At 48.2% G+C, this 16845-nt stretch overlaps 8 protein-coding genes across 8 annotated transcripts; 4 read left to right on the plus strand and 4 right to left on the minus strand.

The window, feature by feature from the left end:
- Positions 1 to 679: 679 nt before the first annotated feature.
- On the minus strand, positions 680 to 1893 carry FPRO_03536 (fusarubin cluster-oxidoreductase; the record flags this gene model as incomplete). The annotated part of the gene is made up of 3 exons (XM_031226241.1): positions 680 to 1371; positions 1431 to 1648; positions 1694 to 1893. The coding sequence occupies 3 exons, from the start codon at positions 1891 to 1893 to the stop codon at positions 680 to 682; spliced, it is 1110 nt and encodes a 369-aa protein (XP_031076797.1).
- Positions 1894 to 2506: 613 nt separating this feature from the next.
- FPRO_03535 (fusarubin cluster-dehydrogenase) lies at positions 2507 to 3304 on the minus strand (the record flags this gene model as incomplete). The annotated part of the gene is made up of 1 exon (XM_031226242.1): positions 2507 to 3304. The coding sequence occupies one exon, from the start codon at positions 3302 to 3304 to the stop codon at positions 2507 to 2509; it is 798 nt and encodes a 265-aa protein (XP_031076798.1).
- Positions 3305 to 4772: 1468 nt separating this feature from the next.
- FPRO_03534 (fusarubin cluster-transcription factor) lies at positions 4773 to 5792 on the minus strand (the record flags this gene model as incomplete). Its single annotated transcript, XM_031226243.1, has 1 exon — positions 4773 to 5792. The coding sequence occupies one exon, from the start codon at positions 5790 to 5792 to the stop codon at positions 4773 to 4775; it is 1020 nt and encodes a 339-aa protein (XP_031076799.1).
- Positions 5793 to 7249: 1457 nt separating this feature from the next.
- On the plus strand, positions 7250 to 8430 carry FPRO_03533 (fusarubin cluster-esterase; the record flags this gene model as incomplete). Its single annotated transcript, XM_031226244.1, has 2 exons — positions 7250 to 7489; positions 7546 to 8430. The coding sequence occupies 2 exons, from the start codon at positions 7250 to 7252 to the stop codon at positions 8428 to 8430; spliced, it is 1125 nt and encodes a 374-aa protein (XP_031076800.1).
- A 314-nt stretch (positions 8431 to 8744) lies between these two features.
- On the plus strand, positions 8745 to 10755 carry FPRO_03532 (putative adenylosuccinate lyase; the record flags this gene model as incomplete). The annotated part of the gene is made up of 10 exons (XM_031226245.1): positions 8745 to 9053; positions 9108 to 9119; positions 9169 to 9421; positions 9473 to 9617; positions 9664 to 9742; positions 9795 to 9811; positions 9862 to 10006; positions 10058 to 10168; positions 10217 to 10401; positions 10449 to 10755. 10 exons carry the CDS (start codon positions 8745 to 8747, stop codon positions 10753 to 10755), a joined length of 1563 nt encoding a protein of 520 aa, XP_031076801.1.
- Positions 10756 to 11740: 985 nt separating this feature from the next.
- FPRO_03531 (uncharacterized protein) lies at positions 11741 to 13822 on the plus strand (the record flags this gene model as incomplete). The annotated part of the gene is made up of 1 exon (XM_031226246.1): positions 11741 to 13822. One exon carries the CDS (start codon positions 11741 to 11743, stop codon positions 13820 to 13822), a length of 2082 nt encoding a protein of 693 aa, XP_031076802.1.
- Positions 13823 to 13861: 39 nt separating this feature from the next.
- FPRO_03530 (uncharacterized protein) lies at positions 13862 to 14293 on the plus strand (the record flags this gene model as incomplete). Its single annotated transcript, XM_031226247.1, has 1 exon — positions 13862 to 14293. The coding sequence occupies one exon, from the start codon at positions 13862 to 13864 to the stop codon at positions 14291 to 14293; it is 432 nt and encodes a 143-aa protein (XP_031076803.1).
- A 360-nt stretch (positions 14294 to 14653) lies between these two features.
- FPRO_03529 (uncharacterized protein) lies at positions 14654 to 15717 on the minus strand (the record flags this gene model as incomplete). The annotated part of the gene is made up of 4 exons (XM_031226248.1): positions 14654 to 14832; positions 14884 to 15189; positions 15247 to 15367; positions 15424 to 15717. 4 exons carry the CDS (start codon positions 15715 to 15717, stop codon positions 14654 to 14656), a joined length of 900 nt encoding a protein of 299 aa, XP_031076804.1.
- Between the last annotated feature and the right edge of the window lie 1128 nt (positions 15718 to 16845).

The raw sequence follows: 16845 nt of genomic DNA on the forward strand, positions 1-16845 counted from the left end.
GTTCTTGGCATTCTATTGTCAAGGACGCCACAATCTTGAACTGTGTGTGTACAACTCCAATCCCCGAGATGGATCCCGAGGACATCCCCATAGAGTTTGAATTACTTCGCTGTCTCAATTAAGTCTCTTGGCAATTGACCGGCCTACGGATGTCAAAGTGGTCCGGCTTGGCTCTCCGTGTAAGCCAATATAGACACTCCGACTCTATGACACCATGACTGTGCTTATTATTTTCAAGGTATGATATCTAATGAGCAATCGGATAGATAATGCGATATACGGTGAGAATTCGTTGTTCGCTTCGGGGTCCGAATCCCAATTTGGCTACGTCTTTGTGTCTGTGCAGCGGCCGTGGCGCCGGGACTCCGTTGTTGTCGACGCCATGGATCGATCCGTGCCGTAACGGTATCTTGTCTACGCTTCTTTCTTCACGGGTGCCGAGCCCCGGGTGCTCTGTTTGTAAACTGGTTTCTTGCAAAATGCGCGCCGCTGATGTAGTCAAAAGTACGGAGTAGGTGGTCTCAGAATGTCAATCCTTTGCGCGAGATGATCAGGCCCCGAGGCTGTAGAGACAGTCGACTGAAGAAATGTCGTAATAATTCTCAAATATTTAATCCATTCAAATGCTTTGCTTTTGTCTTTATGGCTACTCTATCTGCCTCGTGTCCGACAGAACTTCTCATGTAGACTCGATTCCTGGCGTGTCCGCAATCTTGTAGACGTACTTCACCGCACTAGCCTTTCCTTTCTTCAAGTCTACCAGTCCCTTCTCTATCCCCTCCAATCCCCCAGGCACAACCTCTTGCGGATGCACCTTTAGCCAGCCGTCCTGAAGCCCCCTACCGAAATACGTCGAAAACCCTCGAGCGAATTCCTTTAGATCTTCATGTACACTAGCAACCGTAGTGACCGACTTCTTAATGGTCTTTGGGATATCAGAATAGCTTTGTGCAGGAATAATGAGAGTGATCTTCCCAGTCTCCTGGTCAAGAACATCGCAAATGGTCTGGTAGGATCCCATCTCAGATACAGCATCAAATGCGTACTCTAGCTTTTGGCCGCTCAGGCTGGCCTTGATCTTTTGCGCGACAGCCTCGTGTCCCTTTCTGTAGTCAATGACTGTGTCTCCCTTGGACCCATCAATCATTCTCTCGACGTGCTCTTGCGCACGACCAGCGATGCAGATGAGTGGGTGGATATTAGACTTCTTTGCCAATTGAACTGCGTAGGATCCAACCGCTGATGAAGCGCCCCAAATCACAAGAGGTATCTTTTGATCGTCAGAGATTGGCTGCGTTGGGTAGGGGAGATCGAGCTTTGCGTAGAGGGCACAGGCTGCGGTGAACGCAGCGAAGGGTATGGCAGCACCCTCTGCAATTACAACGTCAGCCAACAGCATCCTTAGAAAGCTTATAATATTGCCTGCTTACCTTGAAAAGTAGTGTGTTCCGGTAGATGAATGGTGGTGTATGCCCAGCTCACACCATACTCAGCGTAACTCCCGCCAGGCTGCTTCCCCTCATGCATAGCCGCGACGCGATCACCGATTTTGAAGTCAAACACTCCCTCTCCAACCTCATAGACAGTTCCAGAGTGATCATCGCCCTGGTTCATGGTCGCCTTACTTCCCCAGTACTCAGGTCGCTTCCTTCAGAGTGTCAGCACGGTTATGAATGAGGCCGAGGGTGCTCACCAATCCTTGGGGTTACTACCAGCGTACTCAATCTTGACGACAACTTGCCCAGGCCCCGCTTTCGGAATCGGGCTGTCAATGATATGGACTCTTGGTCCGCGCGATACAATGGCTTCTTTCATCGTGCTGGCCGCTCTGATCTGTGATGAGAGTGCCTGGGGGCGATTCACCGAAAGGCGATTGCGCAAGTGGGAAAACATTGCGATGAGACAATTCACCATCCATCTTTGTCAATCCAGAATGATGGTAAACCAAGCGTCAAGGCCAACAGTGAAGCCTCATTCATGTCATCACATTGCATCGCGTTGTGTTGCACGACTTACACGGTCGGAGCGGGCCTAAAATCCGAACAGCGAAAGTCAACAGCGAGAGGCCGAAAGAGGCGTAGCTTCACAGTGTCCGAGAAGCGGGTTTAGTGCCGAGGCGCGAGAATGATGCAGCCAATGATTTTGACGTGAAACGTCTCACGGCGTTTACGAGCTTATTTCTAGGTCAGGCTGCTTATGCTTTAATTCCCGTCGTGGGTAAATACAGATGATATCTGATGCACTCTGGTCGTAGTGTCTGCCGTCTTATCTACCATTCTTTAGTGGGATCGCCTAGCTAGAGACTTTGCAGAAGCGCGAGGTCAGCGCCTTTGTTGTCATTTTCTGAGGACCACTGATACTTTATTGCGTCAAAATAAATATTTATCTCATAATTTAGCTAGGGAGACGGTAAATATCATTCTTACGGGTCAAATCTAGTGTGCTGTGATGTGTTCTGACATATGTTTTTTTGATGCCAGCTACCCTACAACCCCATCCTGATCATCTAAGACAGCAGTGTTCCTCCCGTAGTCTCAACAACACTACCAGATGTATTCTTGTTCTTCATTAAGTACAAATACGCCTCCACAACATCCTCAACCTTTCCAATCTCACCCGTCGTCATTCTTCCCTTCAAGTGCCCGGTTACATTATCCCAATACCCCATCTCCTTGACATAGCTCCATATCTCAGTGTCTGTTGGGCCCTGCGCAACAGCATTGACGCGAATCGGCGCAAGATCAACAGCCAAGCCACGGATCATGCCGCGAAGGCCAGACAAGTAAGAATACATGATGGACCAATCCTTGGAGACATGCTCTGTTGCACCACCAGTAGCGACGGTGAATGATGAAGATCCGCTTTCGTTGAGGTGCTTGCGGAGTTGCTGCGCGACAACAAGTGGTGCGAAGAAGCGCACGGTGCCAGCTTGACGAATCGCATCGAGAGTGAAATCCTCCAGTTTCCCAACTGCGAGCTTGTCGCCAGCCGTGAAGACGACGTGGTCTAGCTTGCCAGACTTGGCGACTTCGGCGAAGAGGTTCTCAACCTCAGAGGTGAGTGTGTCAGGCGAACCCAAGTTGCAGGGAAAACCATGAAGTTGAGCCTTGGCAGATTGATTGTTCTCTTTGAGGCGCTCAATGGCACTGGAGATCTTTGTCTGGGAGGATGAGGAGATAAACACAGAAGAGGCGCCGTTCTGGATTGCTGCTTCTGCGACGCCGAAGCCGATTCCTGATGAACCGCCGATGACGAGGACGCGAGATCCTGCCAGCTTGGAGACGTATTTTCCGAGTGAAGCCATTTTGATGTGTATGTTTGAGAGAATGAGGTGCAAGATGAGGATGAGGGGAGAAGGTGAAGAGGAGGAGAGTTGTTCGCTAAGCAAAGTAGATACGGCTTTTATGTTGGGGTGGTATGGGAGAAGCAAACATGGCTTACATGGCTTACATGGCTTGAGCTAAGGCCTATTGTAATGTTGTTAGTCCCCCCGCGCCCCAGCCATGGCACTGTTTGATCGACCAACCGCTTAGAATGACCCCTCATAATGACAGAATGTTCAGTGAATCGTGGAGAGGGAAATGTCTCGGAGTCCGGGACTGTTCCTTGCCGATTTTGTGTCTGTGTAACTTGATGCGTGCCTGATGAGTGCCCCGCTATATGCACGACGGCCAACATTTCTCGCGACTGTGTTGAAAAGCGAGGCCGAAACAGGGATCAAATGCCTCCCTCTTATATGAGTACGGCGGTGGAAAAAATAAAAGAAAAATGGGTTCAAGAGAAGAAACAAAAAGTAGCTAGCTTGGAACCGTTAGATTCGGCACATGTGCAAGGGCTCTGTGAATAGGCCACTATATAATTCGTCAAGTACCTTGGTGATTATGATGGATGCATCATATAGTCTAGCCTTATCAGGTACATAACAGTCTTGGTAAGAGAGGGCACAGGTACATCTGCCGCAGGATGTTTCCTCACTTGGACAGCACTGAGGAAACAACAGATCCTCACGTCAGATGCTGTCCCAATCCAGTAACCCTGACGCCTGGGGTTATGTAGAGCGGGTAGAAATCAAGGTCTGGACCGGATATCTGCCTGAATACTTGTGCATCAGAATCTTGATATGTCTCACGATATTCATGCTGTTATCCCGCTGAAACGTAAGACATGATCAGCATTCCGTCAGGTATGCTTCGGCTTCCGAATTCCAGGCACGCATGCACCCGCAGCTGCCAACCAATCCTATAACAGAGAGCTTGGATACTGTATCAATGCCGGATGTAACTGTAAAAGCACGGAAGGATATTGCTGAAAGTGTACCTACTATATTGTGCTATGCTGTATCACATGATACAGAATCACATGGTATATCAAGTGACCAAGGAAAAGGCACAATTAGACGCAATTTATTACAGCTGTGATAGTGCAAAGGGATACATCAATGAAATAGGCAAAGGACATTGTGGCGCCACGCAAAGCTCGGGGTTCGGGCTGTTAGAGGGCCGGCATTAACTTAGTTCATGTTGCACCTGATGACGACTGTGAGGCTTAAGGGCTTACTGTATATACCCTCACCAAAAACATCTGCGCGTGTACCATTAATGAGAACATGATCAGTTAAATTGCAGTTGTAGTCATAGTAGATGATAGTTGCAGTGCGTCTAGCAAGCTGCTGAGCTACATATTTAATGACCTCCTTGGAACACCAAAGGAATGACGCAAATCAAACAATTCAGACTTATACATACAGTTTGCGATGCAAAGAACCAAAATGTTCACATCAGCTCGCCTTGACCTTTCTTGATCTTCTGGATAATTTCCTGTAGTTCCTCCCTCATATTCCTCACAGCAACAACATGCCAATTCAACCCGCCATCATCCCCTCCAGCAAAAGAATCAAATGTCTCCATGACCTTCTCCGCTTTTCTCAACTCTCTCAGAACAACAGTCCTCTGCAGTGTAGCTTGATCGTCATCATCAAGATCTAACATTCCAAGCTGGATCTTCATAGGTCGTAGCTCGACTCCGTCGGCGGGATACCGTGCTGTGACTGCAACTCTGTACCAGAATATGACTTTTGATAAGATTGCGCTGTGTAGCATTGCGATATGGGGATTGCGTGCACAGTGGCATTTGAGGAGGGGAATGAGGTTTGTGAGAGCGGCTTTGTTGACGGACAGGACTGTGTCGATGGATGGTGTTGAAAAGGGTTGTTTTTGGGGAATAGGAGAGGATTTGCAGATGCTTTGGTCGGTGTTAGTGTTGCATTGCAGCGATCTCAACAACTTGAGAGCAAGGGCCTCGCAATCGTGAGAGTGCATGGCTGTTGGCTCCGGCGCTTTGATCGACAATATCGGCTCAGTCGATAGACTCAAATCAGGTGATACCATACCACTCGACTGAGACGCAGTAGTATCCGACACAAAACCCAGCGACTTCCACGGATCAACCCAAGATATACCGTTCCCATCGTCAAAGTCAACAGTGGCGTCGACACTGCGCGACGCCCAACTATCCAGCATCTCAAGATCGCCAGCCGAGTATGTACTGTAATCCTCCCACGCATTCGTAAACTGCGTCGTAAGACTACTACCACCATTACTATCCTGAGCACTCTTCCTCTGTCGCGCCCGCTTTCCATGTCGTCGCGAAGCGCTGTAGCAGCACTCCTTCGCCTGCCCGTTGTCCTCGCAGCGCTCGCAGGGGTGAGTCCTGCTGCAGCGGACCTTGGCTGTCGTACAAGCGTCGCAAGCGAGGCGCAGCCGGACGGGCTTTGAGGACCGAGTCTCGGACATGGTTTGTGTCGAAGATTTGCGAGGTGCTTGGCTTTGGTGGTTTGGGGGATCTTGAGTTTGCTTGTTTGATACATATATGAAGCAAACTGTGGTTGCCTTTTCTTTTTTTGCCAAGGGGTAATTTGGGAGCCGCGTGAGTGGGAGGGTTGTGAGATAGACGCCATCTGTGGTCTAGTCTAAGCCCGTCATGTCGGCGTGGTAGGACGGTAAGCGGCTGGCTGACAGCCCTTTTGCCCATTACAAAGGATTTATGACCATTATACTATCTATGCTGACCAGTAGTATTATTAGAAAGCTCTTTTAGGATCCTCCCCTACAGCATTCACTTCCACAAGTCCTGAATTACCAGGTGTCTCGATCCTCCAGGATTTAATTCTCCGAGGACTGTTGTTTCACATTCAAATAGAACAGTAACATGTCACCGGTATGAATCTTGTATAAACATTACGATATTAATCAACCTAGGCTTCAGAGTCAAAATGAACCGGGAGTCACTCCGGTCCCGGCCGTCAGCCATATGAGATACGCCTTCAACGGGAAAGGCTGCCTGCGTATGCAGGACTTCTAATAAAAAAGTACCGGCCGGCGGCAGCGGAGTCCGGACATCTTCAAGACTCCATCTTACTCCGGACCTCGGCCGCCTAGATACCTACCCGTCTGCCACCAATCGGAATGGAAATCAGCTACATAAGACTTAGATGAGACATGATAGATCTGCTTTGGTAAAGGATAAGAGAAACTTGCGGATCAGCGGAGAATCACTGGCTACAGTGCCAAGATATTGGTTCGACAGAAAATACGAGCAAACCGACGAGTCCCTGATTCAGGAACTGTTTCGTTGGAATCTTCTGGTGACATGATGTCACGTTCCGCCAGAATCAAGCCCATTTTTATCGTGGAAAAAAAGCCATACCTGAAATGCGGTTTCACAACGTAGATACGGCACAAGGGAAGCAATCAGCAGTAACTGGTTTGACGTGCTTGATTACGCCATGTAAGCTGTGCAACCGCCCAAGAATAAGAACAAGATAAGGGGACTTTGCAATCAGGTCCCAGCGACAGATAATGGGCCTCAATTGAGAAGATGGTGTACTTGCGAGGTCACATCAATGGTGCTGTAACGGAGCTTCGGGGTAAGATGGGAATAAAGATCTTACAGAGACATTTGAGGTGACCTTGATTGAAGATAATAGTATTACGTGCTCGTTGATCGATGTTTGCTGACATCAGAGGCGTTTGTGCAAACCCCCAAAAATGTTGTCCAACCACAATAATCGCTGGAATCTTCTGTCGCTGAGATCTTAAACCTTTTCCCCGTTTTGCTGCGGCTCACTCAGCCTTGTCTTATCACGTAACACGCATGATGCGGAGACGCGTGCCGATCCCAACGCCGTCAGCAATGACATTTTCCCTCCCTCGTCAGCAGCCACGACATAATCTAATTACCTGTTTTAGCCATGCAGTTTTCTATTCTCGCTGCTGTAATCGCAGCGACGATCGGAAAATACTCCGATGCCGTGCGCTCTGAAATACCTGCTACACGATCGTTCTTCTACGTCGGCGGGCGGTACGACGATGACGGCGACGGTGGCCATGTTTTTCGGGACCAGATGTATGTTGAGAAACTCGCCCCCGTGAAGGGACCTTGGAAAGACACGCCTATCGTTATGATTCACGGTATGGCGCAGACAGGCACAGTACGTTCAATCTCCGTGAAATTTCGGAAGCCGTGCTAACTTTTCGCCACGTTTAGAATTTCCTGAACAAGCCCGACGGCGGAGTCGGTTGGGCCTCGAGGTTTATTGAGCAGGGTTACGAGGTGTACATTGTTGATCAGACCTTTCGGGGGAGATCTGCTTGGATGCCTGGACAAGGCGCTGCTAAGCTCAGCACTCTTTCAGCCGAGGCTATAGAGGTTGCGTTCACCGATTCGAGGACGCATATGCTCTGGCCTCAGGCTCTGAACCATACCCAATGGCCTGGCTCTGGGGTTCGGGGTGATCCAGTGTTTGACGCGTTTTACAGCTCAAATGTGGAGTTTGTTGATAACACGATCTATCAGCAGACTTCTGTTCAGGCAGCTGGTGCAGCCTTATTGGATAGGATTGGGAAACCGGCTGTTCTTCTGGGACATAGTCAGGGAAGCTTTATGCCTACGTTGATCGCTGACATGAGGCCAAAGCTTACGAAGAGTATTGTTCTGCTGGAAGCTGCTGGGCCGCCGTTCAAAGATGAGATATTCAAATTTGGTGGAGAGTTTCCTAGGCCATGGGGTCTGTGGGATGTTCCCATCACTTATGACCCTCCTGTGAAGGACCCGAAAAAGGACCTTGTTCAAAAGGTTCATGCGCAGAAGGATAGTTTGTCGACGGAGTGTATACTTCAGGCAGATGAACCTTCGCCCCGAAAGTTGGTTAACCTGGTGGACATTCCTATTCTTATTGTCACAGGCGAGGCATCGTATCATATGCCGTATGAGCACTGCACTGCTGCGTATTATCGGCAGGCGGGATGTTTGAAGACGGACCATATTGAGTTGGGAACTATTGGTATTCATGGGAATGGGCACATGCTTTTCATGGAAAAGAACAGTGATGAGATACATGGTGTTGTCGAGAAGTGGATACGTAAAAGTTAGGTTCAGAATAACATTGCAAGTTTTTGATATTGGCGAGTCACAATATTTCTATCAAGTTTGTGTGAACCTTGTGGTATGTTCATTGGTTTCAGTCAACACCTAGCTTTCCCACACTCACGATGTCCAGTCAACACCAACATAAAGTTACGATACCCGAACCCTCAGCATCACGCTGCCGAACAAAACTCTATCAAAGACTGAATTCAACATGCCCTAATCATATCAGTTCCCTTTCCAATTCCGCAGACAGCTTTTCCACCCATGCCTCGCATCCAGTTTCTCTCTCTCCCCTCTCAACCATATCCCTAGCCAGTATGTCTCACGCAGGGCCATCCTCTAGTGCCCTCACCAGGGCACGCAACAAGCTCTGCGAGATGGAACGACTGTTTAGCCGAGAATCTCGGTATACCGTCTGGCGAAAACTTTGGTTGTGGCTTGCTGAAAGCCAGAAGCAGCTTGGGATCGTCTACCTCGTCCCCATCCCTGATACCCGGCCTCAAGAGTTCGCAAAAGAGAGAATCATCGACGACCAAGGTCTTGAACAGCTGCGGCGCTGTTGTGTTGTCTTGAGCTACCAAGTCAATAGTATGCAAATGCGCAACCTGATCGCCGATCATTTATTGGTATGTGGCGCCCGTTGTTCTTACGTTGAACGTTTGATCTAACCTTAGTTTTAGGATATCAGGGCTGTAAGTTCGATGATGCGTAGCCGTGGGTGATAACTAATATTCGATGTAGCACTTTCACTTCGTCACTGAGTTAGACGCCCCTCGATCAAAGCACTGGCTGAACGTTGGCGTCACCCACGAGTACATCCTTGAAAACACGGAGCAGATCCTCATGGCTAGTGCCCTTGATATCTTGAACACCAACCTCTCGATGCTCCTCTATCGTCTTCGAAATTTTGCCTCGGATCACAGGTCTGCACAATGCCTGATATACAAGCCAGACTCCGACATAGATACCTACGTTACAACGATCGGAGGGAGGGGTGAGTAAACTATCAACTGTTCTTCTCTGACAGGACCTGACACATTTCTAGTTGCTCTCTGGGCTATGATGCTTGGTAGAATGCTGTGGTGTCTTCAGAGACTTCGATGCAATGTTGGATCGGCTGGATCTCAGCCAATTACTGAATGTGAAAAGAAGAACATTGACTTTTTTGACAAGCTATCTATGCTGGAGCAGTAAGATTTCTCCACCGTTTCAGCTTTTCATTCTAATCTGTTCCAGCTTTGAGGGCGATGAGTCAAAGTGCGAAAAGCTAGATGAGCTCCTTCGCCAAAAGATGCGGTTCCAAAAATGCCACGCGGTAAGCAAATTAGTCTCCTTAATTGTTGTTGTCTCAACTAACTCGTTCCCAGAAAGACTATTTCAGATAGTAAGGATAGAGCTCACTGTTGTTGCTTCATATACTAACATCTGATTTAGCCGGTCTGACACCAACGGATTTTTGGGGAGGCTATGCTATAAACTAGGGGACATTGCTCTTCAAGTTGTTGAAGAACTGGATCATTTCGACTCTACTGATCAGATGGTCGAGAAAAGGGCCAGGAACGATGGGTCGTCTGTCACTGTGAGTTTTCCATATGTGGGAGAATCAGCACTTCGCTGACCGAGTTAAAAGGCGGAAGATCCAAAGTTCAGACAGTCACCGGTCCTTGGTATTGCAGCAAGAACGCTCATGGAAGTAGCACTTACTTTCAAGGATCCCAGAGTGTCTAAGACTTATGGAGAGGTAAAACGGCAAATATCTCTGTTCCATATGGATACTAACATGTATTAGGTTGAATACCTCATGGCACGGCTGTTCAAGCACGCTGCACGGGTCGTCAGGGTACTCCAAAGCATCGTCGAGGGTCTTTACTACAATGACCAAGCCGCCAACTACATCATATTTATCAACACGCCATTCATGATGAACACCCCTCTCATCAGTAGACTCACCCTCCGTGGCGAGAATCGAATGATGTAAAGTGCTCGCCTACACATAATGAATAAGATGCTAACAGTTTCAGTGTTATGTCGCTTTTGAGAAACGCTGGCATGCTGGTAATGAATCAGCCACCACAACTTCGAACGCCAAACTTTCTCAACGCACTCATGCATCACGAAATCTTCAACAGACATAGTATCGACGTTCGAAATTCTGTCCTGTCGGTTCGGGAGGTCACGCATGCTAAAATAATAGTTGAAAGAATCTGTGGAGGGAACGGTATCATTGACAGGAGACTGCAGCCCTACTTGGCGTATATTCGAGAGATGACTGCTGGAGAGAGGCGCCTGCAGGCACCTCCGACGATTCAGACTGCCCAGGGTCACTAGGTTTTACGGTTGTCTGGTGGTCGGCAATAGGCCTGTGGGAGCTGGGCATTTCTGAAGCTATTGATTTGTTGGGATTTGTATTGAACCCGGGGTTGGGGCGTTTTCATGTGTCTTGGAGTTTCGCGGAGTATGCGGCCGATGATTCACAGTGTTGCATAAATCCCGTTGGAATAAGGAGCATAGCTTTAGCCTACCTAGCACATGTGCTTCTGCGCATTGTTAAATGCTGACGTAATTTTTATTTGTTTCTGCTTCCTCGTTGCTTCATTCTCTTATCCACCTCTATGCCTCCTTAACTTCTCCTCACAACAACACATGGAGATCCAGTAACTCATCAACACCAGTCCTACAATACTTCGATCTATGATCAATCGAGGCTGAGAAATAGGGATCATACTTCCCCTTGCCTTCAACTTCATTCAAAATCTTGCGGCGTCGATATCTTACGCCTTTTCTTCTTCGGTAGGAGGATGTCAAGAGAATTTCGGCCCATCATCACTAACGCCCTCTCCAGTTTACAACACGATGCACACGCTTTCATCTGCGACGGAATAGTTAGCTTTCGTCGGCGCGACTTCTTGCAATACTCTGCCTGTGGCTTTTGTTGGTTACTTGGCCATCAGTCGCGACAGTCATCAATTGCGCCAAGTTGGAACATCATAAGCACCATTGAGCTTGACGCTCTTCTCTCAGCTTTCAAGGGACCAGCCTTCGTGTATTTCTAAACCAATCCTTTGTACTTATGCGAAGAAGGTTTGATGATCGTGCAAGCTTCATTGCATCTCGTGCTAACTTGTGTCGGCTCGCAGCTCAACAAATCTACTCCGCCGCCAATCCATCATCGTCCCTCCGCCCACATCTTTGCTCTCTATCGCTACGGCTAGAGTCTCAGAATTTATTTCTGCAAAAAAAAAAAAAAACGAAACAGACTATCGAAAAAATTGGCTGTGACAATTCCCCGTCCTCCGGAACTTGATCAACCACGATGGCGGGCAACGCACCAGGGGCGCCAGTCCTAGATGAAGCAAGCCCTACCGTGAGACTCAAAGGCAAAAAAGGTTATTATGGTGAGGCTATGGAGTTTCACACCTTCCAGTCTCGAGGTGGGAATCTGAAAGACCTTATAGACGAAGAGCGGTGGCTGGACTTTCCCACCACTGTTTGTTGCCCCTTCAGAAAGATCGACATGAACCAATCCGACAGAGATACTTCTCTACCACCTACTGGAAGATCTGGGATGAGAACCATATGGAATCTAGAGCTAGTTTCTGGTCTTGAAGATAACAACTTTCCGAAAGTAGGCCGTGGTCGAAAGGCGACAGAGAGACATCTGGCAGCTAATTTAGCTGTCAGAGCTTGCCATAATACCAGTATCCGCAGTCACGAGACAAAAGAATGGTTGGGCATCGCCAGTGGTACGCAGCTCTCAAAGGACAAAGAGGTCGGCGGCGTGTTTGTGGGGATATCAGCACTTAACTATCGCGCTATCTTCATGGTGAAGTCGGGTACTCAACATTTACCTGATAGCTTTCATGGCGTCACAAGGCAGCAACTTATTAAAGACTCGTTGAATTTGGACAACACAGAACTTGTCGAACTGGTATCTAGGCCAGGGTGTCACATACAAGGCCACGAGATCATCTGGACCGAGAACATGCTGATCCCAGGCAACATCTCATATATCAAACGCGCACTCCATGGCCACCTAGATGATGATGATAAAGCTCAGTTCCTGCAGCTATTGAGGCGAGAACATCGTCTCCTTTTAAATGAGAATGGCCCAGCTGGTGTTGCCAAGACCCTACCATCCAATGAAGAACCAGCTCGAAAACCGTTGATTTGTCGCGCTATTCAAGGCGGAAAAGAGTACAGCGACCTACATTTCACCCTGAATTGGCCTCCAATGGCATTACTGGAGTTTCCCAAGGCCATGATCGTCGCAATGCAACGCTTTCTCGACGGATATCCTTCCGACAATGTACCCCTGAACATTGCACTGGCCGCAACAATTATCTATTTCGATATTGAGGAAACAAACGATCACGAAATGGAGGGCTTTGTGGATTCCTTTCATAGCAGGAAGCCATGTCTTGTGCAAAAGGCTCCCCTAGCAACTTTCATTTTATACTTTCCTCACATGCTGAGGTTCGTTGATACAAACCATTTGACGTCGTTCCTTCACCCGTTCCGGTTCGCCAACTACCATAAACCTCTTTGCGGACCTCTAGAAATCAAACACAGTCGCCATGAACTCTGCCCAGCCTCAATGCGCTCCTGGTATCACCAGATGCGTTCTCGTCATCCGCAAGTTCTCGCGGACTCAAGGTTCACTCTGATTCCTGCATCTATGCCAGGGTCGACTATGGTATTTCCTGAAGACTGCAATCATGCTCAGAGACCATCACTCGATCTATTCACTTTATGTTGTTTGAATGACGTGCGAACTTTGGGGATTCCAAGTTACTCACGTATCCCGAACTCCTCTTTTATGTGTGTAGGAGCACCCAAATGGCTCTTCACAAAAGCGGTTCGGCAAACTGATAAAAACTGCTTTCGACTCTTTGGCCATCCCACAGTTGACTATTGGAAGACTACCGCTTCTGACACAACCAAAGCTCTTACTGGTCCGGCAAGGACAGTTGGCCCTGTCTTCCCAGACATCGGGTCTGAATACTACAACACAGAGGCCATAGCTTCTTGCGCGAAGCGGTGGTTTGGCGATGAGACTTATTACACTCAGAACCTACAATTTTGCCTCGATACTTCAGAGCTCGAACGAAAGAACATGGCAGCCCGGGCGGACGAGCTCACCAGGATTGCGGATCGGTTAGGTATTCCACCCACTGAACGAAGGACGAGCCACAAGACCATGTTGCTTGAATGGGATGGTATGGAAGATCATTTAAAGTTACTTTGCAAAGCGGGAAAGCTAAAGCGACTCGCTGCGGCAGAATATTCTACGCCTCCAGCCAAGCGAGCACAACCTGTCGAGCCAACCTTGAGCTCGGACATCAAAGCGGAGATTCTTCAAACTATCAAAGGCCTTGCGGCTGCATCTTGCGATTAGGACAAACTGCTAATGGATCTTCAAAACCCAGCCCCAGCTATGAGAGCGATCCAAGAGTCATTCTCACATGTGCGGTTGTTCGTGTCCGAGTTGGAGAAGACTCTGCCGAAGGAGAATGCTGGCAATGGGGAGGGAGATTTGGACCATGTCATTCGACTGGTGTTTCGAGCCGAGGGACTTTTCGGGTCGGGAGTAGAAGGAATGGACTACGAGTCAAAATGGGGACAACATCGCCATAGGCTTTCCCAACTGTTTGGAGAGCCAATTGGGAAGGCTATGGAAACTGTTTTCAGGCTTCGGAGCACCCCTGACGCGTTTGGACTCATTCTTCCCCAGATTCAGGTGTTGAGAGAATCTGCTTTGGTCAAAGACCAAGTCGAGGCCTTCGAGAAGATCGAGGCACTACTGGGACAGCCACTGACAGACATGGACGTTGAGACAACTTTGGGGGGCAACGAGGCACAACAATGAACGATGACTCGACTTTGAAGAACTCAAACTTGACTTCTAGGGATAGATATTCAACTAGTTCAGAATGGAGATGGCATCTGAAAAGGATTACAAATTGCTGAGGGAAGGTTTGATGAGAGATGATGGGCTGGAGCATAGAAGGATTGCGAGATAAAACGATAGCTCCTTAAAAATTGACATTTGAGCTTAATAATACCATGAAACCTGACAACCGTCATTGGAACTCTGTAATAATCCTTTGTCTTTTACTTGTATTATGTAGTCTACTCTGTATCGCCTCTATTCTAACCGATAATCCCTTGCTCGATTTTAGGTCTATGTTCTATTACATCTTATGCAGTCCAGCTGACAAGTGCTTATCTATCGCGATTCCATCTGGCTCTCCTCATCTGAAGGACTGTCGTGTCCATGATTAGGCAAAACACCTTTGCCTTGAGGCTCTTCCTCGTCGTCAACGTCTGCAAGATACATCCACCAAAAGTACACACCGCAGCACAAGCTACCTCCAAGGATGTTTCCAAAGAGGGCAGGGATCATGCCTGGAAAAGTCTCAGTAAATATGTTTGAGTCAGATGGCGCAGGCGACTTACCCTTCCAGATATACAGCCCAACAGTCAAGCCAGGTGTACCCATCCAGATACCAAGAGGCATAAAGAACATGTTAGCAACAACATGGTCAAAACCTAAGGCTACAAAGGCAAATATGGGAATCCACATTCCAACGACCTTAGAAGTCAAGTCTTTTGCTTGTACACCGAGGAAACAGGCCAAGCAAACAAGCCAGTTGCAGCCAATAGCACGAAGGAAGATTTGGTATGCCTCGGGAGTAATTTGCTTCTTTGTTGTGAAGGCGATGATTTCTTCGCGGTATGGGTCTGAGTCAAATATGCCTCCGTCTGTCGACGATATGGTTAGATAGTGACACGTGAGTAACTTCTGATGTGGCTACTTACATCCGACAATGATGGCCATTACAAAGAGACAGCCGCCTAGGTTGCCGAAGAAACACAGGAACCAGTGGAGTAACATCCTCCATATCGATAGTCTTCCATTGAGAACAGCAACAAAGGTGAACTAAAACGTCCATTAGACAAAGTGCTTCCTAAGGCTTGATACATGAGTTAACCCACCAGATTCGTTGACGTAAACAGGTCGGCACCCGTCAATATCACTGTGACCAAACCCAAAGGAAAGACAATAGCTCCAATGAGCTTGATGAGGCCCGGTGCATTCTCCTGATACCATGGTGCCGTCAAAGCTGTTAATGAAACAGCACATCCAAAAGCCAAGATGCATCCACCAGAGATACCAGACAGCAACACCTTATCCGGTCTCGACCTTCCCTTCTTCACACCGGCTCGACATATAAGTTCCGCCGTCTCAGCAGGCGTGTAAGCCAAAGGGCTCGCAAGATCAATAGTCATCTTGGCCATTTCGGCGACTCTCGAAGCAAACAAATATTCACACTTACCAAAAGAACCCTTCAATTGCCTCAGCGGGACTCTCCCCGTTCTTATCCTCCCCTGCGGTGAAAAATTCCCATCTTGGTGTCGGCATTCTTTCACACTCTAAACCGCCCCGTTCCCACCATGCCGAGCAATGTCGAGAAAACTCCGTACGTAATCCACTGTACTAGCTTCCAGAGCCAAGAGTCTAGACCAGTTCAAGGAGCATCCTTATCTCTGGGATGTTTCCCGAAGCGGATATGGTGGCTTGCGGTGCAAAGTCGGGATACGACACACCTGCAGATGAGGCTCAACGGCATCTTTTTTAGTTCTTCTTGACTCCTTCCAGTCGTGAAAAAAAAAAATTCGAAGAGTTGAAAATGCGAGTGATACAGAGAAATTGGGCCTTTGGGGATGGATTAAGCTTGTTTCCCCATTTCGGTAATGCATCCCGCACTTTGCTCCACCGCTGATCCAGGCAGAGGTAATTTATGCTTAATAGCTCATAGATAAGAAACCCGTGGAGTCGTACCTTGTTTTGTTAGTCTTGGCCCGGTCGAGTGGATAAGCCTGTGACAGGACGGAGATGTCATTTGAGAATTTGATTCATAGCGGAGCCTCATCGGAGAAGTGTACGAATATTATGACGCTAATACTGGTGGGTGCTCTTGGGCAGCTATCTTGGCACTAATGAATTCAATCCGGGAGAACGGGAGTGGTGAGTCGGGCGATATCGGCATTTGAACCGGTTTCTGGATTGTTTATCATGACGCTTGAGCTAACAGAGATTTCAGAGTGCAGATCTTGAATTGCGACATTTGAATCTTCCCCAATTCTCCTTTTGTCATTTCACCGCGTATCATCACAGCAGCAGTGCATCCTACAGTGATGATGGACACTTCTCGGCCCTTGTCCTTCCGTCCATCCGCAAATCCGCAATAATCTCATGATAAGCTTATTGATCTTGCGGGGTCCCCGCGGGGTCCTTCTATCCGCATCTCTCTTGATTCTGACCTGGTCTTGTGCGCGGGTGCGGCTTCTGCGGCATCATCAACTGCGGGTTGCGGCGATTCCTCTCCGCAACAGAGGCAAATTCGTGATGTCTTC

This window comes from Fusarium proliferatum (assembly GCF_900067095.1).
Source record: "Fusarium proliferatum ET1 genome assembly, contig: FPRO_scaffold002, whole genome shotgun sequence".
In the NCBI taxonomy this organism is placed as follows: domain Eukaryota; kingdom Fungi; phylum Ascomycota; class Sordariomycetes; order Hypocreales; family Nectriaceae; genus Fusarium; species Fusarium proliferatum.